The sequence below is a fragment of the Diabrotica undecimpunctata genome, chromosome 2, assembly GCF_040954645.1.
Source record: "Diabrotica undecimpunctata isolate CICGRU chromosome 2, icDiaUnde3, whole genome shotgun sequence".
Lineage (NCBI taxonomy): Eukaryota > Metazoa > Arthropoda > Insecta > Coleoptera > Chrysomelidae > Diabrotica > Diabrotica undecimpunctata.
In genome coordinates this window covers 152739374-152766873 of record NC_092804.1, presented here as the reverse complement: position 1 = coordinate 152766873, position 27500 = coordinate 152739374, and the positions used below count along the sequence as shown (strand labels likewise).

Genomic DNA, 27500 nt, shown 5'->3' with positions numbered 1-27500 from the left:
TTATTTTTAAGTCTATAGGGTGTAACATATTGCCAAGGTGAATCAAACATACGTGTTTTCAATACACTTTTTCCAACACCCTATATATTAGTTTAAATTTAGATTAAGCTTATATCGCCCATATTTCCAACGTAAGGTTTTATCACATTATACTGGGTATTTTAAAAGTTATGGTCAATAATAACCTTTTAAAATACACCATACAATATATGAAAATCATTTCGTCTCCAAAAACAGATGAAACGCAGATCAACATATTTCCTTAATGTTTTATAGATTCTACATACGATCCATTATGAATTACTGAATTCTTTATTTTATGGTTTAACATGCACATAAATATCTTAACGCGAGACAGAATACAATTAGAATTAGAATACAATTATTTAAATTAATAAAAATTTGTCTAGGAGCTATGATGTCTTCACTAAACCAAGCAGTTCTAGTAGAACCCTTTATACATATGTAGGCAGATAGCCAATAAACATTTAATAAAATACGGATCGTTTATTACAGCTATGGTTCACAAAATAGGTTTACTTTTGAGAGAAAGTTTAACAAATCCTTACTGGAGAATAAAAAACTTTCCTCCTCTTGAAGAATCTTTTATTGATACTAATTTATACCAGTCTTATATTTTGTAGGTACCAAAATTTTACGATTAAAATCTTGAAGTCCTGATAGACAATCCAAACATCATATTGCCTTCTTTATATATTTAACTAATCTGATATTCAAATCCATACTAAGTAAATTAGGAGAACTAACTAACTCTTTTCCTTCTGACTTGCGAATGAAATTATTCGCCCGCTAGAGAACCAAAATCTCTAGATCGAGGTCGCTTCTCCACATCCAAACGGAAAGTGAAATTCCTAGGTTCCTTCTCTGCCAGCGTCCAAACGCTCTCTCTCTCCGAGCCTAACGCCTGATTGACAATGAGCGATTACCTGTGATTGGTCAAAATTTTGATAGAGAAAAGCGAAATAAAAGGACATTACTTATCTCGTTTGAAGAATCTGGCTGTATTAAATAAATATTTAAATTATGTTTATTCAGTTTCGAAGATTTTACGAAGCATTTATTATCAGTATACAGAGGGAACAAAAAATACTACAATTTAACTTACCTAGATATGCCATAAGAAAAATGTTTCAAATCTATATTTGATATTTTACTTCAGTTTTAAGGTGAATATAAGATAAACATTTGAACATCTTTATAACAAAGTTCTGTGGCAAAAATATTCTTTGTCTAATGGCACCCTACTCTCACTCTCTCTCTCTCGCTCTCTCTCACACACATACACGCACGCGCACACACATACACACAGTGTAATAAAACCTTAAATTGAATATATTGGTGAAATAAACTTCATCTAAATTTGAAATAAATTATAATGTGTATGGTGTTCCAATTAATAAAAGTATATTAGTTTCACGAAAATCTGAAGAAGAGTTATGCAAATCAAATTAATGAAAGAATGCGAATAATAGAACAAAATGATGATATCGAAGATGGTCAATGATATTAAAGGAACGATTCTGGCAGTAAACAGGGAAGTTAAAACACAGATCAGGAAGAGAAAGCATAACGAATGGATGACGGACGAAATTATGGATCTAATGGAAAAGCGAAGGCAACATAAACAACAACGTAATCAAGACAAATACAAACAGATACACAAAGAAATTCGCCAGAAAATTAAGAAAGCAAAAGAACGTTGGATGGTGGAAAGGTGCAACGAAATAGAACAATTGCAGGAAAAAGGAGATAGTTTTGGACTACAAAAGAAGATCAAAGAAATATCGAATATACACAAAAGCCAGCACAGAACAAGAATACGCAACGACAGAAACGAATACATAGAGTCAGAAGAGGAGATAGCAATGGCGTGGAAAGAATACGCAGAAAGACTTTTTAATGACGAAAGACCAACATAACCAACGCGCAAACTTCCTTCCGAAAACTTATCAGGGCCATCAATAATGCGAAGTGAAATAGAATATGCAGTTAGAACCACAAAGATGCATAAAGCAACAGGTCCAGATGAAATTAATATAGAAGCAATAAAACTACTAGACGAGGAGAATATCGAAATCTTGGTAAAGCTGTTCAATAGAATTATGATACTGGTTACATTCCGCGAGAATGGCTGCAGTCATCCTTTGTGATGATCCCAAAAACAGCTAATGCCACAAAATGCAATGAACACCGCTTAATCAGTTTAATGAGTCACTTGCTGAAACTCTTCCTTAGGATATTACACTCAAGAATGTACAAGATACTAGAAGAACTTAGCGGGTCAACACAATTCGGTTTTAAGGGAGGACTAGGAACAAGAGAGGCAATTTTATGTTGAACACTTTAATACAAAACTGTTTAGATCAACGAAAAGATGTCTACCTCACCTTCATCGACTACGAGAAGGCATTTGACAATGTTAAACATGATATCATGATGGAACTACTACATAGGGCCAACATTGACCAGAAGGAGATCAGAATTATTCAGAATCTATACTGGAACCAAATGGCAAAGGTGAGGATTGATCAAGACCAATATACGGATGAATTTGAAATCCGGAAAGGTGTCCGCCAAGGCTGCATACTCTCTCCGATGCTTTTTAATTTATATGTTGAAAATATATTTGCGGAAGCATTAGAAGACACGGAATTAGGCATTAAGGTGAACGGCATACCAATTAGCAACCTACGCTATGCGGACGACACAGTGATTATAACTGATAAATTGGAAGATCAGCAGTTATTACTTGATAGGGTGAATAGCATAGGTAAAAAATATGGCCTCAAAATCAACATTTTGAAAACGAAATATATGGTCATTAGCAGAAACCCTCCAGAAAACCCGATAATATGCATAGGTGACGATCGCATAAAACGCGTGAAAACTTTTAAATACCTTGGCACCACAATCAATGACCAATCGGATTCACAACAAGAGATAAAAACCCGAATACAAATGGCAAGACAAGCTTTTGTGAAATTCAGACCGCTCCTATGTAATCAAAACCTACATTTCGAAATACGCTACAGAATGGTCAAGTGCTACATATGGTCCATCTTGCTTTATGGCATGGAAACGTGGACTTTGAAAAAAACATCTATCAACAAACTTAAAGCATTTGAAATGTGGTCATTAAGAAGAATGATGCGCATACCTTGGGTGGATAGAGTTCGAAACGATGACGTCCTTAAGAGAGCCGGCGTGGAAAGAGAACTCTTTAAATTAATTAAAAAACGCAAGATTGGTTACCTTGGGCACATATTGAGAGGAGCAAAATATGAAATACCACAGTTAATCCTACAAGGGAAGATCGAAGGTAGGAGAGGAGCCGGCCGCAAACAATTATCCTGGTTAAGAAATATTAAAGAATGGACAGGAATACATAATACAGGCGAGCTGTGTCACGCCGCCAAGAACAGAATTCTAGTAATGGGATAGTCGCCTACGCACTTTGGTGTATGGCATGTTAAGAAGAAGAAGTTTCACCCTGGTTACTTGTTACCTACGTTCTGCAGATTTGAAGATAGTTCATATATACTATATACTACCATACACTCATAACACTATTACCGCACTATGTAGGTAAGAAAAAAAACTGAAGTAAAATTTCAGACAGAAACAACAAAACTCGCTAATTCAAAGAGTTTTGTTCTTTCTGTCTGTAATTTCATTAATATTTGTTTAATAATATTGAATATTTTAATAAAAAATAAGTGAAAAAGAAAAAAAGAATGCCAAATGGGAAACAAGCAAATAAAGATAGTATCCTATGCAGACGATTGACTTCTGATAGCAGATAATGAAGACGATTAACTAATATTACATCAGTTTTAATGATAAGACTAAATAATTTAACATAAAAGTATCTTCAATACAAAAAGAAACGTTTAGTGGTATAAAAACAACATGATTTGATATAGAATTACATACACTATAATATTTCTTCTCTGTAATGGTTGTATAGCTTTTGTTTAGTACTTATGTTAATATAATTTCATATCAAACTTATATGTAATTATTAAACTATGTAGATTAATATATTTGTTGTTCTGTTGCGTTTCGAAAGTATTTAAAATTACGGCAAACTGCTAATTTTTTTGTCGTCACTTGTTTGTGCAGTTTTGGAAGTTTTAGTATCTGAATATGAGTCTAAGTATAGTATCTCAGGAAAGAAACACGACACATGCGGTCTTTTGATGAAGTATGATCGTATATATTTAAGCTTTGTAAATTAATCTTTGTTATTATTGTACATGATTTTTGGAAACAAACTAAAACTTTTGTAGAATTATAAGAAGAATTTTGTAGAATAGATAACTATTAAGCATATATAAAATGATTTTATTTTCAGGCTACGTTTCGGATTATTCCAACCATCCTATAGTTAAGGCCAAAATTACAATAACCGAGAAAAATTTAACGGTTTCTGTTGATCAATCTGGAAAATATGGAATTCCATTACCAGCTGGTAACTATACCGTTAGATTTAACGCTTTAGGCTTTTATCCGAACGTAAAATTAGTGTTTATAAGCGGTGTTAGCAATTTACCAACAGTTGTAATGGTTAAATTAAAGGTTGATTCGACTTTCTATGGAATTCCACGGTTGGCTTTTGTTTTCATATTAGGTAAGTTTTAATTTAATCTACATTAACTTGTAGTATATTTTAAATAGTATGTGAACACAGTTAAGGAAACATATTAAATAATAGTGTTTTATAGTATAGGTAGATTATATGATACTGGATAAGATATTTTCGTCCATTCTACCATTTTAGTTCAGTTACGATCCCAATAGTTTTTGTAAACTTACGCAAGTTCCTAGACACTAAATTTTTAGTATCTGAATGTATCAAACGTAACTCTTTATAATATTTTACGCCATTTTCAGAAGATTATCAAACATAACACTTTATAAGATTATACGCCATTTTCAGAAGATTGTTACTATATTTTTAAAAAATGCCCCAGGCTCGACTAATTGATCGATTTCAATTTTTCAAAGAGCGTTTGAAAGCTTTAGTCTTTCTTTATATGTTTCATATAAAAGCTGTAAGTTATGTCTAAGGAGTCGAAAAAATTTAAAGGAAAGACTCTTTTGAACTTTTTTTTTCAATTATTGCTCTTTTTTAAGCAATAAACATTGCATTTTCAATTTCTAGCTAGTTAAATATTATGTAAAATTAAAAAAAATTACCTTATATAAGTTTTTTGTACGACACTGGATTGGTAGTCCTTCCATAGTTTTAAAAAGGTATCGGCGCTCTGCACTGCCATAGGTGGCTGCTTCAGAAAAGGGCGACCATAGTGGCGGATAATATATCTGCGTTAAATATGTTTCAATGGTCTCAATCAAAGTCCTACACGTGAACCTACAGCACAACTTACTGCTGCTGTGGAAGAACTTCGACGTTCGGCTGTTCGACGAAGCCTTGATGCAAGAGCCCGAGACATACCAGGGCCAAATAAAAGGTTGGCGGACGAGCTTATCTATAGCAAGTCTCTAGAAGTTATAAGGTACTTGGTATTGGGCAGTTGCTATTATATAATAATTAATGAAATATGTGCAATAAGTAAATTGGCTGCAGTAGGACCGTTGTATAACTGATGGCTTCCAGAGAGGAAAAAAAGATCCTAGAGCTCTTTCTTGAAGTTGTATCGTCTGTCCCTCCATCTTTGTGTGCTATAACTCTGGAAGAAAAACTAATAGACTCTTAAAACTTGGTGCATCGGTTTATCTTGGTCTAAGGAAGAACCTTATTGAATTTGGGATCAGTAGGTCATACAAATAAGAATAGTTAAAATTTATTTAGCTTATGACATTTCGACACATCTACAATATTAGAATAAACGTTAAAATTGACTCTATATAAAAATACTTAAATCATGCCCGGTTTATAGGCAAACGTCGAGATTGTTTATATAGTTAATCGACTCGATCGTCGCAAACAGGAAGTCTTGTGAACTGCCTTCGTAGGCTGGCTGGTGGCACTCCTCCGTTATGCGCTTGATAGATTGGACCTCGCCGCACCTGCATGACGGTGATGGTAGCTTAACCCATTTGTGCAACATATCTGCACATCGACCATGTTGAGTTCTGATGCGGTTAAGTGTGCACCAGGTCTTACGTGGTAGGTCAAATCCAGGAGGTGATACAAGGTATGGCTGTATTTGGTTGAGCTGCCGACCATTCATGGATCCATTTGGTGATCATATTGAACCCTCTGGCTGCGGCTGATTCTGTAGTTTGTATTGGAGATTTTCTGGAGCGCAGTCGACTTTTGGTTGCATCTTCTATATAGTTATAATCGACAGCGCAGTGTTGTTAAGGATCTTGTTATATTCTTTAGTAAGCAGATTGAGTCGGCGAAGATGTGGTGATGGAATGTCGCTCAGCATTGGTAGCCATCCATATTGTCGCGAAGTATTCAGCTACTGAATAAACAAGAGCTAAGCCTGAAGACCTGAGTGTGGATGCTGATGCCTCCCATGTTGTGCCGCAGAGCTTCTGAATGATGTTATTTCTGGTTTTTAGCTTCTCGGCAACTGCACTTAAATGTTCTCTAAATCTTAACTTTCTGTCCAAGGCCACGCCTAAATATTTTGGATGTTTATTGTGGTTGAGTCGTGTGTTATCAAAGTGACCGTTAAGGGTTCTTGACGTCAGATTGTTGTTTGGGTGGCAGCAGGTTACTTCGGTCTTGGAGGCATTGGAGCGAAGTCTCCATTTTTGAAAGTAATTTTCCATAACCTTTAGGTCTTCCGTAAGAATCTCTTGAGCTTCTTCTGGTGACTTTGTTTGGGTTAATAAAGCCCAGTTATCAGCATAGCCAAACTTTGTTGATGTTGTTGTAGGCATGTCTGCTATGCAAAGGCTAAAAAGCAGTGGTACGAGTACCGAGCCTTGTGGCAGACCATTTTTGAGTTTTCTGTGGGTGCTTACTTCGGATCCTATAGTTACTTGAAATACTCTATCGGTGAGCATATTTTCTATTAATCTAGCGGTGAATTTGCAAGGAATAGTGCATAAGAGTTTATAAATCATTCCTTCTTGCCAGACGGTGTCGAAAGCTACTGGCAGATCTATGACCGCAGAAGAACTCTTTAGTTTTCTTTGAAAGCCGGCTTCTATGTAAGTACAGAGAGCACCTGGTCTGTGCAACCTCGATTTGGTCTAAAACCTGCTTGCTCAATTGGTATAGCTTTGAGGATTGTTGGACTTATTCTGTTAAAAATTAGTCTGTGTTAAAAATTAGTCGAGTAGTTTATACATTATAGATAGTAGAGCAATTGGTCGATAGCTTTTTGGGTGTTCAGCTGGTTTACCTGGTTTTAGTGTTGCTATGACTTTTGAGTGTTGGAATTCCCGTGGGACTCTGCCGTTTGAATTATGTTTGTGAAGAAATGTGATATCCAAGTTTTTGTGTATTTCTCGCAATTGAGTATGATTTCGGGGTGGAGGGTGGATGCCTTCGAAATCTGGAGCTTATAGTTAAAACTCTTTTAGTCTTTTTTGTGTTTTTATTGACACCCCTATTTGTTTACCATGTGATTTAAGTTCTGTATATGTATTCTCACCTGTTGCTTTGGTTCTACTCATAATATTTATGTCATCTGCATATACTGCAAGTTGGATTGATTTATTAATAAGCGTATTGTTTCTATATGCCTTATCTTTACCGTATCTATTATACTATTATGTACTTTTGTGTATAGTTTAGGTTTTCCTGGTGTAGGTTTTTATTGATTTTCGCAGTATCCGACATATTTTGACAACTTATTCATTTTTGAAGGTTTTGTTGGCACCGGGCTATTGATACTAGGACTGGCATGTTACAAAGCCTGCAAAAGGAAGAACGATTATGGACCAATCTCGCAGCATAGTTTTTATGAAGATTTTAAGTATGATTTGAGAGATGAATCCAAAGAGGACGAAATATTTAGGACACCTCTAAGTAAGTACAAATATTTCTTATATGTAGTATCTTTTATCGCGATATTTAATATTTTCAATTTAGTATCGTAGAAGAATAACGAATGTCTATTCATTTTTGAACATAGGCAACTCCTTTTAAATTCTAAAGAGGCTTTGAAGGATTACTGGAATAACAATAATTTAATTTCTCTCAGACTATTCAACTGTTTTCTTCTTAACATGCCATACACCAAAGTGCGTAGGCGACTATCTCATTACTAGAATTCTGTTCTTGGCGGCATGACACAGCTCGCCTGTATTGTGTATTCCTGTCCATTCTTTAATATTTCTTAACCAGGATGATTGTTTGCGGCCGGCTCCTCTCCTACCTTCGATCTTCCCTTGTAGGATTAACTGTGGTATTCCATATTTTGCTCCTCATAATATGTGCCCAAGGTAACCAATCTTGCGTTTTTTAATTAATTTAACAAGTTCTCTTTCCACGCCGGCTCTCTTAAGTACGTCATCGTTTCGAACTCTATCCACCCAAGGTATGCGCATCATTCTTCTTAATGACCACATTTCAAATGCTTCAAGTTTGTTGATAGATGTTTTTTTCAAAGTCCACGTTTCCATGCCATAAAGCAAGATGGACAATATGTAGCACTTGACCATTCTGTAGCGTATTTCGAAATGTAGGTTTTGATTACATAGGAGCGGTCTGAATTTCACAAAAGCTTGTCTTGCCATTTGTATTCGGGTTTTTATCTCTTGTTGTGGATCCGATTGGTCATTGATTGTGGTGCCAAGGTATTTAAAAGTTTTCACGCGTTTTATGCGATCGTCACCTATGCATATTATCGGGTTTTCTGGAGGGTTTCTGCTAATGACCATATATTTCGTTTTCAAAATGTTGATAGCCATAGTTGATGGCCATATTTTTTACCTATGCTATTCACCCTATCAAGTAATAACTGCTGATCTTCCAATTTATCAGTTATAATCACTGTGTCGTCCGCATAGCGTAGGTTGCTAATTGGTATGCCGTTCACCTTAATGCCTAATTCCGTGTCTTCTAATGCTTCCGCAAATATATTTTCAACATATAAATTAAAAAGCATCGGAGAGAGTATGCAGCCTTGGCGGACACCTTTCAGGATTTCAAATTCATCCGTATATTGGTCTTGATTAATCCTCACCTTTGCCATTTGGTTCCAGTATAGATTCTGAATAATTCTGATCTCCTTCTGGTCAATGTTGGCCTTATGTAGTAGTTCCATCATGATATCATGTTTAACATTGTCAAATGCCTTCTCGTAGTCGATGAAGGTGAGGTAGATATCTTTTCGTTGATCTAAACAGTTTTGTATTAAAGTGTTCAAACATAAAATTGCCTCGCTTGTTCCTAGTCCTCCCTTAAAACCGAATTGTGTTGACCCGCTAAGTTCTTCTAGTATCTTGTACATTCTTGAGTGTAATATCCTAAGGAAGAGTTTCAGCAAGTGACTCATTAAACTGATTAAGCGGTGTTCATTGCATTTTGTGGCATTAGCTGTTTTTGGGATCATCACAAAGGATGACTGCAGCCATTGTCGCGGAATGTAACCAGTATCATAAATTCTATTGAACAGCTTTACCAAGATTTCGATATTCTCCTCGTCTAGTAGTTTTATTGCTTCTATATTAATTTCATCTGGACCTGTTGCTTTATGCATCTTTGTGGTTCTAACTGCATATTCTATTTCACTTCGCATTATTGATGGCCCTGATAAGTTTTCGGAAGGAAGTTTGCGCGTTGGTTGTGTTGGTCTTTCGTCATTAAAAAGTCTTTCTGCGTATTCTTTCCACGCCATTGCTATCTCCTCTTCTGACTCTAAGTATTCGTTTCTGTCGTTGCGTATTCTTGTTCTGTGGTGGCTTTTGTGTATATTCGATATTTCTTTGATCTTCTTATGTAGTCCAAAACTATCTCCTTTTTCCTGCAATTGTTCTATTTCGTTGCACCTTTCCACCATCCAACGTTCTTTTGCTTTCTTAATTTTCTGGCGAATTTCTTTGTGTATCTGTTTGTATTTGTCTTGATTACGTTGTTGTTTATGTTGCCTTCGCTTTTCCATTAGATCCATAATTTCGTCCGTCATCCATTCGTTATGCTTTCTCTTCCTGATCTGTGTTTTAACTTCCCTGTTTACTGCCAGAATCGTTCCTTTAATATCATTGACCATCTCTTCGATATCATCATTTTGTTCTATTATTCGCATTCTTTCATTAATTTGATTTGCATAACTCTTCTTCAGATTTTCGTCTTTCATCAGTTCTCTTGTATTTATAGGCGTGCTGGTGTTTGTATTTGTTCTCTTAATTTTTGCTAGTTTTAACCTCACATCTGCTATTAGCGGATTATGATCGGATGCAATATCAGCACCTGGATATGCTGTGATTCTTTTGATAGCGTTACGAAATCTTCTGTTTATTAAAACGTAGTCAATTTGGTTTCTAATTATTCGATTTGGACGGTCTCCTGGTGATTTCCAAGTATATAACTTACGAGGTGGGAGCTGAAACCATGTGTTCATGACGACAAAACCGTTCTCCTGGCAGAATTCACACAGCAGGTCGCCTCTTTCATTTCTAACTCCAAGGCCGTACTCTCCAATTATGTCTTCATAATCTTCCTTTACCCACCTTGGCGTTAAAGTCGCCCATTATTATGTTTATGTCCTCTTTCTTTGTTAGTCTTATTGCTTTTTCCAGATCTTTATAGAACTTAGTTATTTCTTCTTCTGACTTATCTGCTGTTGGTGCATATGCTTGTGTCACATTTATGTTTACTGGTTTGTTTACTAAACATATTTAACTGTAGTAACTCCAAAATACATTTCCACCTACAATATTCCATATTTTTGTCCATGAGTGTATACTTGTTTCATTTACTTTTTAATCTATTAAAATGTAAATTGATTATAATACCAAATTTCTTTTAGAAAAACCAATATTGAGACCGTACTATGACGAAGATGAGGAAAGCGATGAAGAGGTGCCGAATAAACGTTATTCGCTAGACGATAATTATGTCGACACCGATGATGAAGTAGTACTTTTACAGCATCCTTAGTTTTTAAAACAAAAGACACATAACAGTGTGTTAGGATTTATTGTAAACGGTATAACGTGTGTAAATATTTTTTTAAATTTTTAAAGTTTTTATCACAAACTGTAGATGTACTGAAATATATACCTATAAAGTATATATTTCAGTACATCTTTATACAGACCAAGGCTGTATAAACTGAATATATCGACTTTTACGCGCAATATTTGTATAGAGTAAGTGAAATATTTAAAGTTAACAAGTCTTCCCATTTCAGCGAAACCTAATTATATAATAAACATTGCAATGAATTATTACAATGGTAATTATTCAATATTTTTGACCAGTGGGTGTAATTTTTTTTATATCACATTCTCTTGCATTATATTCTCATCTTCTCGCCTATTTATTAGTCTGAAAATTAAGTAAGAGATTATAAATTTAGCCTTTTTAGATAATAGCTGTTAATTTTATATAGTTATTTAACTGAAGTAAGAAAATTTTTATTGAATATTTTAGTATTTATTGTTATAAAAATTAATAATTTTAGATGTTGGTTTTCTATTAAAACCGTTGCACGTTGTCTATTAGCTTAAGTTGACGTTGTCATTTTCGCACAACGTTGCCATATTGTCAAAATAGTAGATAATTTACGGAATTGTGAAATAATGAAAATGTAAGGTTAATACGTATGTGTTTAATACTATAATAAGATCGGTCATTGTTATTAGCTAGTTTGGACGCAGATATTTATTCATAGGTTCTATCCTGATTATATTATATCGATGTTTCATAGTTATATGGTAAAAAATCGCAATGTCAAAAATAATCGATTATAATGGAAGATCATTTTTGTTCAAATTGATATAAAAAGTAAACTGCTACATGAGAAAATATTCATAGTGATTAAAAAGTAGAAGTTATAAATTATTACCTATGTTTTTAAGTGACGTGACTTCAATTTCATTTATTTGCTAAATTGATGCTAAACAACTTGCCGAAGGTTAGGTTTGCGATATTTGAAGTGAACTATTTGAATGTTTTAGTCTTTTATTTTAGGTTCGTTTATATTACTAAATCTTTTTGGTATTAATAAAAAAATACGTGCCGCAACTGTCTGTAATGGCTGGTTGATGACGTGCAACTGCGTTTGTAGAAAAAAAAAAAGATTACATAGATCTAAATTTTAAAATATCAATGGTAAAACCTAATATGTTATTGCTAATTTAAGTATCGATGGTTTAAGAATAAGTTGTATTTACTAAGATGAATTTTCTGTGAGCGAAGTAGAGGAAGGTGGTCTAATATCGACCACCTAACATAAATAATTCATAAAATAAATACGTAACAATAAAAACCACATATATTGACGTGTATACATTTAATGATATTCAAAGAAGGGAAGTAAGCACAACTGAACCTCAAAAAGCCCTTTATTTAGAAAAATAAAAAAAAAATAAAAAAAAGTTTTTGGGACGATATTACCCGATAACTAATGGGAAATATCGACCGAAATTTTTAAAAAATTAATGAATAAGTGAATAATTACAAGATGTAAAGGTTTCTGCATTATCTACAGTGGTACAATCAGCATGAAACCATGTGCCACATGAGCATCGCCACCAATATTCAGTATCTGCCCGAATTCACCGCAAACATAGCATGTTGATGGTGTTTCTTCCTCTATTACTTTTATTTCATGTTTTTTCTTTTTGTTTGGCTCCTTACTTTTTTTATCTTCGCTAAGTACGCGTTTTTTGACAATGTTAGCTGCTTTCTTTTGTTTTTTAAACTATTTTTCTTCCAACTCTTTTTCTTAATATTGTTCTGAAGCTATTTTCTTGTGGCATTTTAGAGTAATTACTATTTAAATGGGAATAAGCCACAATTAAAGTTTAAAGTACGTTTATTGACGTTTCAATTTCCACTTCAGAAATCGTTCTCAAAATACAAACATTACATCACTAATGTTTGTATTTTGAGAACGATTTCCGAAGTGGAAATTAAAACGTCAATAAACGTACTTTAACCTTTAATTATGGCTTATTCCCATTTAAATAGTAATAACTCTTTTTCATCGGTGTCGAGGTCAAGATTTTGAATTTCTGTTTCTTTATTTTGCTTTGTCTAGGTTTAGGTTTAGATGTTGGATGTAATCATTCGAATGTCCTGTTCTTAATCTCCACTGTTTTACCGCCCTTATCATATGTAGCTTCGTTATCATACCTATCTTGTAACTCGCAAAATGATTCGTCAGTGTCCAAATGAAAAGTATTCAGAATTTTTATGCTTCAATAGCTTTGTTGAATCGGAAATTATTTTTGTACACTTTCCGATGGAAGTCAAACCACTTTGTTTGCATCGATCATCGCAGCTGGTATATCCATATTATCCTAGATAGCAGTAGGTGTATCAGTTATTGGATTAAAATCTTTTACTATAAATATATTCCTCTCTATCGGATACAGTCCTCTAATTTTGCAACCATTCATACTTTTTTCAATCGTCGTTAAGCGGTTGTATGCTTTAGCGAATAATTCTGCAAAATCTGTAACAGCAATTGTTTCATAGTAATGTGTTCTCATAAACTGGTCACATTCGTGATTATATGCAGATTTCAAACTACAGAAAAAGGTCTCCAATGGTTGAACCCTATGAGATGTGTGAGGGGGAAGAGAAATCATTATGATTTCATTTTCACGGTAGTAATTATAGGATTGAAGAGTAGAATGTGAAGTGTGACTGTTTAAAATGAGCATGACAGAATCATCAGCGGAGGCTTTGACGAATTTACAAAAATGCTTTAACCATTCGAAGAATAATTTCTCGGTTATGCAACCGGACATTACACAATGATAGAAGAAGCCAAGTGGACCATTTCTACTTAATCCCTCCTTCATCCTTAACCTTTTAAAAATAAACATTGGTGGAAGATACTGTGTCGCAGCAGTCATACAGCAAACTGCAGTAGTGGTTTGACCTCGCTCGCCGCTACTAATGGACCCAACTTGCTTTCTTCCCTTTGGTGCAAGAACACGAGATGGTTTATGCACAGTTGTTATCCTAGTCTCGTCCACATTGTATATGCTGTCCAGGCGAAAATTGTATTTTTCCGTTAATGTTATCACATTATCATAAAGCACATTTATATCTGCTTTATTCAAAGCTAATACTCGATTCTTACTAGTCGCTTCTAGCTCTCTTTAAGCCAAAAAGATTTGATAATTTAATTACAGAATCAGCTAGCATCTTTTCCTGTTCTACAGAAATAACTGGTTTCTGGTATTAGGAAAGTATTCCGGATAAAGCAAATTGTACAGTTCATGGTAGTTTTTCGCCAACATAGACATAGTAGACATCAACCATTATCAATCACTTAAACAATTTAACTGAAATGGCAGAAAATCCGTACCTATCACTGCGCGCTCTTCCAGAACAGCTAATGAGTCATCGGTACGTCTTGTCGGGATGTCCTAAAATTTTTCTTTCGGCCTTTTCTAGAACGACGGAGGGTAAGTTTGGGCAACACAAGGGAAATCAATGCCAATGTTTTTTGAAAAATTACGGACGTACCGTCCGACTGTGCCGTCCCAACCCAGTGCGTTCTAAGCTTAAATGGTTAATATCTCTATTGGCGTTAACAGTTCTTCGTAATATCTAAAAGTTTTTTTCAAAATTAACGAGTCACACAAATGCATTTGTGTATGAGTAAATTCTGAGCGAATAGTGCTTTTTTTGTTATAAATTCATCACGAAAGCCAAACTATGTGTCTACGTTAAGTGAATTTCTTATAATTTCTTCGTTAAACAGTTTTAACACTTAACTTTTAATGAAGACGTGGAACTTCAAGTATAATAATATCAGGATTATCTATAGCACAAGGAGATGATAAGTTTTTCGGTAAGAAAAGCGAAGACTCAGAACAACGTGGAAAAAAAGAGCATTGATGAGAAAATACGTGTTAGAAAACTACATTTTTTTATTTATAAGCAATATCTATGCGTTACACAATAGATGCATGCAAATCAGAAAGTATCCGAAATATTTGCCCATTAACTTAACTTAAACCATCGATATCGATATTAGTTTATACTTTCGAATGTTTCTAAGAATGTAATAAAAAAAAACTTTATAAATTGTTATGTCCCGTAGCATGTAAGTTTTAAATTATTTTTTTTTCTACTTAATTGTCTAACTTACAAGTCTCCTGATTCGGCCTGAAGGCAACTCACAAGTTTAGGAAAACCAAATAATTTCCAAATAGTATTTAGATTTGATAGATCCATAAGATCGAAGTAAATAGGGCACAATACGCTCAATCGAAAAAACGTACTAAGAAAACATATTCAAAATTTTTTTTCCCAGAAATTCAAAGTAGCCTTAAATTAGAGAAATATTTTAAAATCTTGAAAAATTTCTTTTTTCCTAATAAAACACGATAAAACATCTATTTTATTTTAAATTTTAATACATATGTACTAATTTAAAATTTTGTATCGACTTTCAGTGTATCACTTTTGAATAGGTTTGCTATTTCCAAAAGTAATTATACACAACTTACTACAGAAAAAACTATCTCCAAGTTGGGGATAGCAACGGCTATCAAATTTTTAAAACATAATAAGTCCCCGGGAACCGGCAACGTTGCTGCCGAATTTCTAAAAGCTGAAGCGCATCTAACCGCTGAACTTCTGCTCTCCATAATCAGAGAGTTGTATGAAACAAACTGCATTATACCAGGCTGGAAAAAAGGTAACATTACCAAAAGGGCGACCTCACACTGTGCACAAACTGAAGAGAAATAGTTTATTCGTCTTCCGGGTTTGGACCGTGTCATTTGTGAGTGACCCAAAAGTGGGTTCATCTCGACGTTTCGCTACAATTGTATGTAGCTTCTTCAGGAGAACAAAAAAGAAAAAGAAAACAAAAGACAGGAAGATGGGTAGTTAGCAACGGTAACTCAGTTACTCAACGCAACCAGTAGTTGGGCTTTTGGTCACAGTAACTCAACTACTTAACGCAGCCAGAGGTGAAAACCAAATGCCAGGACAGGGATTCACGTCCAACAGCTCAGAACCCGCCTCTCGACGCGTTAGTGTTCTGAGCTGTTGGACGTGAATCCCTGTCCTGGCATTTGGTTTTCACCTCTGGCTGCGTTAAGTAGTTGAGTTACTGTGACCAAAAGCCCATCTTGGTAGTTAGTATTTGCCTCTGGTTGCGTTGAGTAACTGAGTTACCGTTGCTAACTATCCCTCTTCCTGTCTTTTGTTTTCTTTTTCTTTTTTGTTCTCCTGAAGAAGCTACATACAATTGTAGCGAAACGTCGAGATGAACCCACTTTTGGGTCACTCACAAATGACACGGTCCAAACCCGGAAGACGAATAAACTATAATTCTGACTCTGGTCGTGGAAGCCTACGATTTCATTTGAAGAGAAATAAGTGGCTTACCGTTATAAATAAAATTCTCACGACCATCATACTTAAAAGATTAAGAAACAAAGTTGAATTTTGAGCCAATCTAGCAGGCTTTAACCAAAATTCTACTATATAGGCCACGTCAATACTGTGAAGGTAATAATGGAAAAATCGGTCAAGTGGAACAAACCCTTACACCTGGTTTTTGTCGATTTCGAGCGCGACTTTGACAGTTTATCACATGCTGATATGTGAAAAATTTTGGAGCTTAACAATATCCCGCAAAAAGAATATCTATTAAGTTAATAGTGACGGATTTGAAATTACTGACGTAAGTCAAGGATGCGTACTTTCTCCATTTCTTTTTAATATAGCTATAAACTGTGACCCACACGTATAAAGGATCTAGAATACGCCGATGATATCTGCGTATTCTATATCCTATTTCTTAGGGCAAAAGTTCCAAGATGTGACTGACCAATTGACAACACTTTCCATCAAAGCGTATAAAATACTAGTTATTGTTAATAACTCGCACATTGAAAGTGTGGACAATTTTAAATACCATGGAAGTGTTATAACAGAAAAGGTCAACAAGCATTCACCATGCTCAGCCCCGTTTGGAGGTCTGACCAGTATACCATAAAGATAAAGATCCGAATGTTCCAGTCGAAGTCTGTTCTACTCTACGGATGTAAAACCTGAAAAGAGACAAAACCCTTACAAACAATCTGCAGGTCTTTGTTAACAAATGTCTACGAAGAATTGTTTCTATTTTTTGACCTGCCACCATCAGAAACGAAGATCTGCTACATCTGACATAATAGAAGTCGATAGAGAATGATATCCAGAAAGTGGGGTTGAATTGACATACTTCATAAAAATAACTCCTGTATTGCAAAGGCTTTTCTAGAGTGGATTCCCCATGGAAAAAGAAAAAGGGGACTCTCATCACAAACTTTCTCACCAAATGAACTATATTATAATTATAATATAGTTCTTTAGTGGCGAAATAATATTTTATATAATTACTACAATATTTTAAGTAGAACATCCTGTATTTTACTTGCTTACTTTAGCAATCCTCTAGTGAATATGGTTCTTTCCGATCCCTTTTTGTATATAGCTTTTGTATGTAGCATCTATTTTAAATTTCAACTAGAGGAATTCTTTGGTTTTAAAGTTTTTACCTACTATGAAAGATAAATAGAAAACATTTATCTTCAAGTTCACCACCCACACAAAAGACTTATTGTCATTGGCCAGATGATCCCTCAAAAAACGAAATAATTTTAATGGAATAATGGAATGTTCTTGTATAGACACGACACATTCACACAATTTCGAAGTGGAAATTAAGATATTAAATATAAAATATTGTCAATTAAAATTGGGATTCATGCCCAATAAATGTAGCGGACAATTTTCATCTGTAGCGGCATCTGACTTCCGCATCCCTTTTGTAACTTGTTAAACAGTGTACTTAGTTCTTTTACAGTGGCTTAAAAAATAGATACCTTTATAAAAGAAGCATCTCTGATTTAAGGACTTTGATATTAGTTTTCAAACTTAACGATTGTTGTATTTTGTTATGTAATTTAGTTTTATTCCGAATTCAGGAGACGTTTTTATTGACACGACTATAAAATTAATTAATCATTGTACTACATTAGTGATATACGTGTTGTGTACATAGTTTTAATATAATTACTCACAATCATGCTCTAAACTAAATAACTGTTATATATTTAATACATTTTTCATTATTATTATTGCAGTTGCTTATTTCATATAGAAAATATAGAAAATAATTTTATCAAAACATTTTTGTAGTCCCCACATGTGTATTCATGATAAACAAGAATAATATTTGAGTTTAGGTTCTACATATGCAGATCAAAATATGCCATCAAAAGCACCAAAGATGGTAAAGCAGTAGGCCCTGATAATATTCACTCAGAATTCTTAAAACTTATGGACTATGATGGCATAAAATGGTTGACAAATATATTTAACAGTATATATGATACGGGCGTGGTTCCCCAAGAGTGGTTAGTGTCAACTTTTATACATCTTCCAAAAAAACCCAATGCGAGAAAGTGCGAAGACTATAGAATTATAAGCCCTATGAGCCATTTACTTAAAACATTTCTAAAGGTCATTCACAAAAGAATATATACAAAATGTGAGGAACAACTAACAAGAACACAATTCGGATTTCGTGATGCTCTGGGAACACGGGAGGCCCTTTTTGCTGTACAGGTGCTATTTCAGAGATGCAGGGATGTGAATTGTGACATATACGTATGCTTTATAGATTACCAGAAGGCATTTGACAGAGTAAAACATGACAAATTAATGACTCTAATGCAAGAAATTGGAATTGACAACAAAGATCTTAGAATTATCAGAAACATTTACTACAATCAAACGGCCAAAATCAAAATAGAAGACCAGTTAACTGATAAAATTGCAATAGAACGTGGAGTACGACAGGGCTGTATTTTGTCTCCATTGTTGTTCAACATTTATTCTGAATGGGTATTTAAGGAAGCTTTAGACGGTTGTGCGAAAGGAATACTAATAAACGGTGAATGGTTGAATAACATTAGATATGCAGATGACACTATACTTTTTGCCGATAATCTGAATGACTTCAGATATTAACAAATCGCATAACAGAAGTCAGCAACAGATACGGACTAGCTCTTAACATAAAGAAAACCAAATTTATAACAATTAGTAAAAAACCAATACTAAACGCTCAACTTACAATCAACCAACAGAATATCGAAAGAGTCGAGCAATATACATATCTAGGCGCCAATTTAAATAGCCAATGGGACCACTCAACAGAAATTAAACAGTGAATAATAAAAGCAAAAGCAGCATTCGTTAGAATGAGAACCATTTTCAACAGTCGAGACATATCATTAAAAAACAAAATGCCGTCTCTTGAACTGCTATATATTCACAGTTCTGCTCTACGAAATGGAAGCATGGACACTGCCTGTTGCATCTATGAATCGGCTCGAAGCTTTCGAAATGTGGTGTTATAGGCGCATCTTACGTATATCCTGGGTTGACAGAGTTACTAATGTGGAGGTCCTGCGTAGAATGGGGAAAGAATGTGAAATTCTCATGACCGTCAAAACTAAACTAAAAAGTTGGAATATCTAGGACATGTAATGAGAAATCAAGAACGTTACGGCCTTCTCCAGCTGATTCTCCAAGGGAAAGTAAATGGTAAGAGAGGACCGGGAAGAAGACGCATTTCCTGGCTTCAAAATTTACGAAAGTGGTATAACACGACTACCACTGAACTGTTCCGCGCTGCAATAAATAAAGTAAAGATAGCCGTGATGATCGCCAACATCCGGAACGGATAGGCACTTTAAGAAGAAGATAATGCAGATCGTCATGAAAATCCATGTGATTCTCCATTCAGGAAGTCGGCACATGATACGGATGTCCCAAATTGAGGTAATCTTATAAGAGTTCGTCAAATAATAGTTATCGTGTTAATGACAATTACAGCAGCTCGACTTATGTCCTTTTTTATTATTGTCTTCATTCATTTACAGTTTTCCAATTGAATTCTGATCCGATTATTATCACACCAGAAGGAAAAGTTTTAAACTTATACAAGGTTAGATCTCCAAGAAATAAATGTACCACAGATATATATTGCAACATTACAAGCCCAGTCTCATCCTACTCATTCTTTGAGAAGGCCACTGCTTCTCTTCTTGGTAAATTTAGCGCTAGTACAATACATATATTTTTATACTATAATTCAAGCAAATAACAAATGACATCTATTTAATTTTGATGAATGTAATTTTACCAGGACAATTTTAAATACTGTATCACCTTTAACAAGTCTATCTGACGTTTTTAGTGTAGTATTTTCCATTGTCATAATTTTTTATCCAGTTTTATCGTAAAGCGCCGCAGACGTATTTCTAGAGTTTAGAATATCCAACCCTCATGTTCAATAAGTCATTCTATTAGAATTAGAAACGTCTTTATTCGTCGTAATCATTTATTTCATTTTAGATTATGCAAATCAATAAACCAAAATCAATATATTTATGTATAGAAAAAATACTTATCCGGCATTAAAAATATTGTCGACTCGATGGCTCAGCAGACGGGCAGATTCCCTAGGCGGCACCACACTTCGCCATGTATTATTTGTTATGCGTCTTCGCTGTATTCGCCCAAATATTTGTTATTCGTCAACGAATAACAAATACGCTAGTCCACACGTGTGCCGGCGGGCCAAACATGCCAAATATTTGCTTCATGCGTGTTTGCAGAACCAAAATGAACGTGGACGTATTGACGGTCGCTGCGACTTATTTTTACTTAAATGCAGTTTATCAATACGTTCGTAGGCGAACCATGAAGGATTGAAAACTTGAGAGGCACCTGCACCTGATACTAATGACTTATTCACTTTCGTTTTATATTCTCGGTTCATGGACATAATATAATCCTTCTTTTTCTTCAGTTCCTTCACTGTGCAAGTTGGTTTTTCCATGTTAGTTTTGATTTTATTTCAGACATCGTTCTTTGTTTTTGATTTATGGAAACTAATTTTTGGATCCCAGATGCAAAGGCTGGAGCGAGCGAAGTGTGGGCAGTCGACACATACATTAGGCGTGTACTCGGCTTATTCGTGTCCTTTAAAGTGTGTCAATAAACCGACAAGTGGACAGATAGGCATATTTACTATTTGGGTATTTGTTTATGCGTGCGAATAAAGCAAATAATTGACGAATGTACCCTCCACATTTCGTCTTATGCGGCCGAATATGGCGCATAATATAAGAAAAATTATATATGTGGGCTTTAGTGTAAACACCAATTTAACAAGAATTGGGGATTGGCGGAAGTAGTGGCCAATGTAACAAAAATGAAGATGTACGCTCAACACAATATTGTGAAACTTAATGCAGCTTGGCTAACAGGCTATTCCAGATGACCAATTAAACTCAGAAAGGATTCGGCCAATTTGCATGTCTCTAAAAGACAGTTACCTGGAAATGAATATGACCAAATGATAGAATTAAGGATAAGTGTACAAGAAAAGCGTAATGAAATAAAGAACGAACTAAGAAGAAAATTGTAGGCGCCAGGAAAGTATCAAGGTTAGGGGAAGGAGGGAATGGTGGCCGCTGGGGTAATGGTAGCCATGAAATATTTACATTTACGGCCTATATTATTATTTCGCGTTTAATATCTATTGCGCCATCTAACAGTGTTTAGTTCAAACTGTACCTAAAGGAATGACGATGTTTTGCCGGCAAAGAAGGAATTTTTAATTTGTTGAAGTTGATGTATTAGTGCAAGATTTTTAAAGGTATGTAGAAGTATGTAATTCAGTTTATTTAGCTGCATAATTGGTACCCATTTGTTAAATTTTTAACGTAGTTTAAGACTATATAAAAATTTCTTGCTCTAATTTAAGTGATTAATGATTATGAGTCGATCAATATAAATATGTATTTTGGGGTTATTATAGCCACGCGCCTGGAGGTAATGCTGGCCGGCCACTATTACCCCCAAATTGAATTTATATAATACAGAGTATTTCCTTATAAATTCTTATATTTTAGATGCCTCGAGTTTACAAGAGAAAAAGTGACAAAGCACGATGGAATGCTGAGCAACTGAGTGCAGCAAATAATGGCAGAAGCGTCCGTGAAGTTGCAAGAAGTTTTGCAATTCCCAGATCTACAATTCAACTACGACTAAAGCGAAATGATACAACAGCTGCTTCTTTAGATCGTAATTCTGTATTTATCAAAGAAGAAGAAGTTTTGACAAAGCAGGTCATAAAGCTATCAAAACATTTTTATGGGATAACTCCCACAGAAATAAAAAAATGTGCCTATAAATACGCTGAAGAAAAAAAATTACATCATCCATTTTCCAAAGAAAAAGAAATTGCTGGAAGAGACTGGCGTGACGGCTTCCTTAAAAGAAATCCAACTATTCGATTAAGAAAACCGGAGGCGACAAGTATTAACCGCATATCTGCTTTTAACAAAACTGAAGTAAACCTATTTTTCTCTACTTTAAAATCCATATTAATATAAATTTTCGGCATCCAAAATATATAATGCAGACGAGGCACGCATAACAACCATCCAAAACCCCGGAAAAATACGTGCTGAAAAGGGACAAAAGAGAGTCGGCTTTATTACAAGCGCAGAAAGAGGTCAAACAACAACCATTATGTGCTGCATAAGTGCCTCAGGAACATATATTCTACCTTTGTTTATTTATGCCCACAAAAGGATGAAACCAGAGTTAAAGAAAAATGGACCACCTGGTGCAGTCTACTGCTGCTCGAATATTGGGTGGATACATGAGCAAATATTTCTCAAATGGCTCCAGCATTTTTACAGTGTTGTAAAACCTTCAAAGGAGGATCCAGTTTTGTTAACCGTCGACAATCACAGTAGCCACTGTACATTAGAGACATATCATTTCTGTAAAGGACGAGGAATTATTATGTTAACCATACCACCGCACACATCGCATCGACTCCAACCGCTGGATGTAGCTTTTTACTCATCGTTAAAATCAGCGTATAACATTGAATGTGGCAATTATCTTCGAAGTCATCCTCATGAGCGTATCACGACATTTGAAATAGCTGAAATATTTAAAAATTCATACGGTCGCGTAGCCACACCAGTCAAAGCCATTAAAGGTTTTGAGAATCCAGGAATATTTCCATATAATCCAAATTTTACCGATGAAGACTTTGCTCCAGGTGAATCATTTATATAAGAAAAAGATAAAAAGACACTAGACCAAGAGAAAAAAAGTGGATTAGATAAGGAGAAGAATAATAAGGAAGTTAAGGGGAATAAAGAAAGTTCGACATATGACAAAAAGTTTGAAGTATCTTTTGGACATAATTCCACTACCAGAATGCTCAAAAGATGACTCAGTTGGAAATAAAAGATCCAACCATAAAAGCAACAGGAAGCAACATTTCGAAATAATGACATCAACACCAATGAAGTTACTTCTAGAAGAAAAACAGCGGAAGAAGGAAGAGCAAATGAGAAATAAAGCCAGCAAAGGAACCAAACGAAAAATAGGCATCAAAGAGTCCAGTCCTTCGCGAATAGTTCCAAAAAGAAATTGTATAAGAACACAGAAGATCACAGAAGATATATCATCTGAAGATGATGATGATGACGATTGAACGTGAGAGGGACGTTAACGAAGATATTTGCACAATTTGTGGCGAATTCGGTAAAAACAGAGAACTCTGGATCCAATGCAGCATTTGCGGCCAATGAGCACACAAAGATCAGGGCCGCCGCTAAGGTATTGGCCGCCCGTGTGCACCTTAATATTTGCCGCCCCCCCCTTCCAACACTTTAGACATATATACTATTATTTAAAGAAATGTGCAGAAGATGCATAATATAACAATAATAATTTGTAAATAGATAAATACTTACTTGAACATTTAGACTAATCTCCATGATCCAACGTCCAGAATATGTATATCCTAATATCCTAATTTAAACGTCAATTCAATTAAAACAAACCGTGAATAGAAACATAAACACATAAAAAAAACTAAAAACGCACTTTTCGGGCTTTCGTCTCGGAAAACTTTGTGACAATATCTTTAATATTCAATATCGCACACACTTCATGTTCTATAGATAACATTGCAGAAAGCAGAAACACATCTTACTACAATTGTTATTTGTTCTACGTGCGCCCCAATGTTTTTTCTCCATTTCATATAATTTTTGATGATCAGAGTCAACTGTTAATCCTTTTTTTAATGTTGTAGATAGTTCAAACAGTTTTTAAGAATATTTTATATGAGCTGCACCGGATTCATGTCTTTTTAAAATAATAACTAAATGTTGCCAGTCACTTACCCCATTAATTCCACTAAGTAATCGTCGGCTGCTTTCATCACAACAAAACAGTTTACAAGGTGCACAAAAAACACTATTTAGTGATAATGAGTAAAGTAACCACGGGTTAATTTGATCTTGATAAGGTAATTTGCGATAATAATAAGTTTCTGAAAATTTCCTATTATTTGTATCTCTGGGGAAGTTAATTTTTGTAATTTGCTGAGGAAAATTTTCAACAACAAATTGAACTTCACTTGGATCCATATTTGCAGGCCATTTTCCGGGATCATCTGAAACCAAGTATATGCTGGAGCTTCCTACACTGCAATCCAGATAAACTGGAACATTAATTGTTCTGTCTTGGTTGGTGGTTTCAGGTTCAGGCGTTTCAGCATCGGCACTCACACTATCGCTATTATTGTCATCAAATCCTCCGTTTCTATCCGCAGGAATATTCAATTGTTTGGTTCTTTTTTCTATGGTTTGGACTTCGCTTGAAGTTGAAGTTCCTAAATTCATATTCGAGTCTTCTTTATTTTCATGTATGTTTTTCATCAAAAATGATTCCAGTGCACCGCTAAGTTTTTTTTTCTCCTTAGTTTTTGCCTCTTTTATTTTTCTATATTAAAAGCCTAAAAGTGGTTTTCTTTTTCTTTCGGACATTTTAAAATTATCACTTAAGAACGAAGCCGGGCGAATTTAACAAAATAAATCCAAAAACGCTGCAAATAAGTTGTCCAAATAATGTTTCTCCAAATAATATGTAGCCGTAACGCGTATACGAATAAAATTGCTCTGATCTCGAGGTTACTTCGAAATACAGTACCTACTGTGCAAAAGAAACAGGTACACTACTATATTTTACAAACAAAATCGTTTTATCAAAAGCGTGTCTAAATTCATCGAATTCTCAACTAAGACTGAACATAAGACATAATAAACCCATCTATAAACATAATCATAGGAACAATATTATAACAGAAATTTTACAACCACTTGCCTATATTCTTGTAAAGTATCTAAGTATGAAATCTCAAGTCCGAAAGCCGCCAGCCGCTTTGAATTAAAAAGTATTCCCGAAACTGCTTTATGACTGTACCTGCAAAAGGGCGGCAGTTCATACAATAAATAATATTTTCTGACATTTTTTTTTAGATTAGGATGAAAAAAAGAAGTATACAGGATAAATGAAACGAATTTAAGTATTATCACGTACTGAATAATTATTATTGTTTGGAATATTATTAGAGTTCACAGAATTATCTGAATCATTACTATTTAATTATTTAAATTTATTTTCGCTTTAAAAAAGTATTATCACCATGGACTGCTTTTGGCCGCCCCTATTGTTGGCCGCCCGTGTGCGATGCACACTTGGCAGCGGTGGCCCTGCACAAAGACTACCAGTTTCGAAGTAAAATTTACATTTGCGATTTCTGCATTTAATTATTTTTTAAATGGGGGTAATAGTGGCAGTGGCCAGTTTTACCCCTCGGCAGCGGATAAATATGGCCACCAGCAGAAGTCTGAAACACCGTTTTAATTTTTTTTTGTTCTGTTTAAAAATTTTTCGTAAATAGAGTTTGAAGTACTAAGGTTTGAAGTTAAATTTACGTTAACAGTATAATTTTTAAAGCTATGCAGCAGTATAAATAAACAAAAATGCTTAGGCGACCACTAATCCCCCTTTCCCCTAGGGCTTATAAAATACTATGTTTAAATTATAATTAAAAAGTGACGAACGTTACAATAACGAATAACACATAGTGAAGTGTGGTGCCAACATAACAAGCGAGTAAATTATTTCATATTTCGAGCCACACACCTGCCACAAAAATTAAAATTGCAGCACCATAAAATCCAAAATGGATCTGCTACTATGAATTGGAATTTGCAAGTGAATCCAGCCATTCATTAATCCCTTGCGGAATGTCTTAATACGCTATAAAATAAGAACGATCATGTATTTGTAAATATTTATTTTTTATAACAAAAATTTATAATGTTGAAAATTTCAATACAAAATTACTTGGAGAGGTAATTCAAATATATTTATAGTTTCACTATAAACAAATAATACTTCATAACTACACTAAATTATATACATATAAATCTTAGAGATAATTGCTATAATTATATAAGAACTAAGTGATTCCTTTTTGGTAGTTTCGGAGTAAAAAAAATAGATAATCAGTAGTCGGTGCTTGTAAAGCTATAATTGTTCATAAAATTTAGGTAACAATTTTTGTAATTCTTAGTTCGTACGCCAATGTGACAATAAATAACTTATTTATTGTTAACCAGCGACAGCGTAAATTTTTTCTTTATTTTAATGTACTAAATTTATATTGAAATTTTTTTATTTTGACATAACTCAACTCAACCTATCTGTCCATACCACATAATAAATAACAATCAGAATGTCCACTATCAGATGCCGACTTTGAAGTTTGTCAGCACGCGATCGCCATATTTTAAACGGAAACATAGACTCGAATTGAGAAATTTGTGACAAGCTTCGACAGAACTGTAATTTAAATTTGAAAGATTAATAATTAAGTACATTTGAAATAATTTAATCTATTCTTCAACTAAAAGTACGAATAAAATAGTGCATAGGTACTATGTCTATAGTTGCCGTAAATAAATTAAACCGGGTTAATTTTTCTATGCACACCAGATAGTGTCACTAAACAGCACTGGTTCCTACTAAAACATGGCTGATTCCGTCTGCACAAACGAGATGCGCATACCTATTTTTTCAAGCAGAGTGGGTATTCTGATTGTTTATTATTCTGTGTCACTGGATAATTAAAGAATTTTTAGAAGAAGACTGTTTAATAGGACTTTTTATCAGCCGCCATGTTTTTCGTACATACAGATTTGAAAATGACATAATATATATTATACATCTTACGTGATGGTTTATAAATTTTTTTGGTTTGAAAGAAATAACATTGTTTATAACAAAATAAAGGCTTTAGAAAATTTATAAAATAATATATGTATTGTCTTTAAATAATTTAGAGAGTGTATCACTCTTGCATATTGCAAAACAACACCGCTTCGTTGTTCCTTTTTTGTACAGGTATCGTAATAATAATCGATTAAAAAAGTCGATTTGCTATTTGTGACACTTTATT

General features: G+C 34.4%; 2 protein-coding genes across 2 annotated transcripts in view; one reads left to right on the top strand and one right to left on the bottom strand.

Moving 5' to 3' along the window:
* The window catches only part of svr (Carboxypeptidase D svr), a 74520-nt gene extending 61552 nt beyond the window's left edge, over positions 1–12968 (top strand). Inside the window, exons 17-19 of the mRNA XM_072523749.1 lie at positions 4376–4651; positions 7817–7978; positions 10923–12968. Coding sequence (XP_072379850.1) covers positions 4376–4651; positions 7817–7978; positions 10923–11053 — 569 coding nt within the window. The 3' untranslated portion in view covers positions 11054–12968. The remainder of the gene's footprint in view (positions 1–4375; positions 4652–7816; positions 7979–10922) is intronic.
* Positions 12969–13422: 454 nt separating this feature from the next.
* Positions 13423–14379, bottom strand: LOC140433959 (uncharacterized). The gene is made up of 2 exons (XM_072521931.1): positions 14348–14379; positions 13423–14230 (listed from the first exon to the last, which is right to left on the bottom strand). Exons 1-2 carry the CDS (start codon positions 14377–14379, stop codon positions 13423–13425), a joined length of 840 nt encoding a protein of 279 aa, XP_072378032.1.
* Between the last annotated feature and the right edge of the window lie 13121 nt (positions 14380–27500).

Bases quoted from the DNA above. Each gene is read 5' to 3' on its own strand.
- LOC140433959 (XM_072521931.1), bottom strand. From the start codon at position 14,379: ATGTCTATGTTGGCGAAAAACTACCATGAACT. The intron at 14,231-14,347 runs GTACAATTTGCT...TTTGGCTTAAAG, and splicing joins GCGAAAAACTACCATGAACT to AGAGCTAGAAGCGACTAGTA.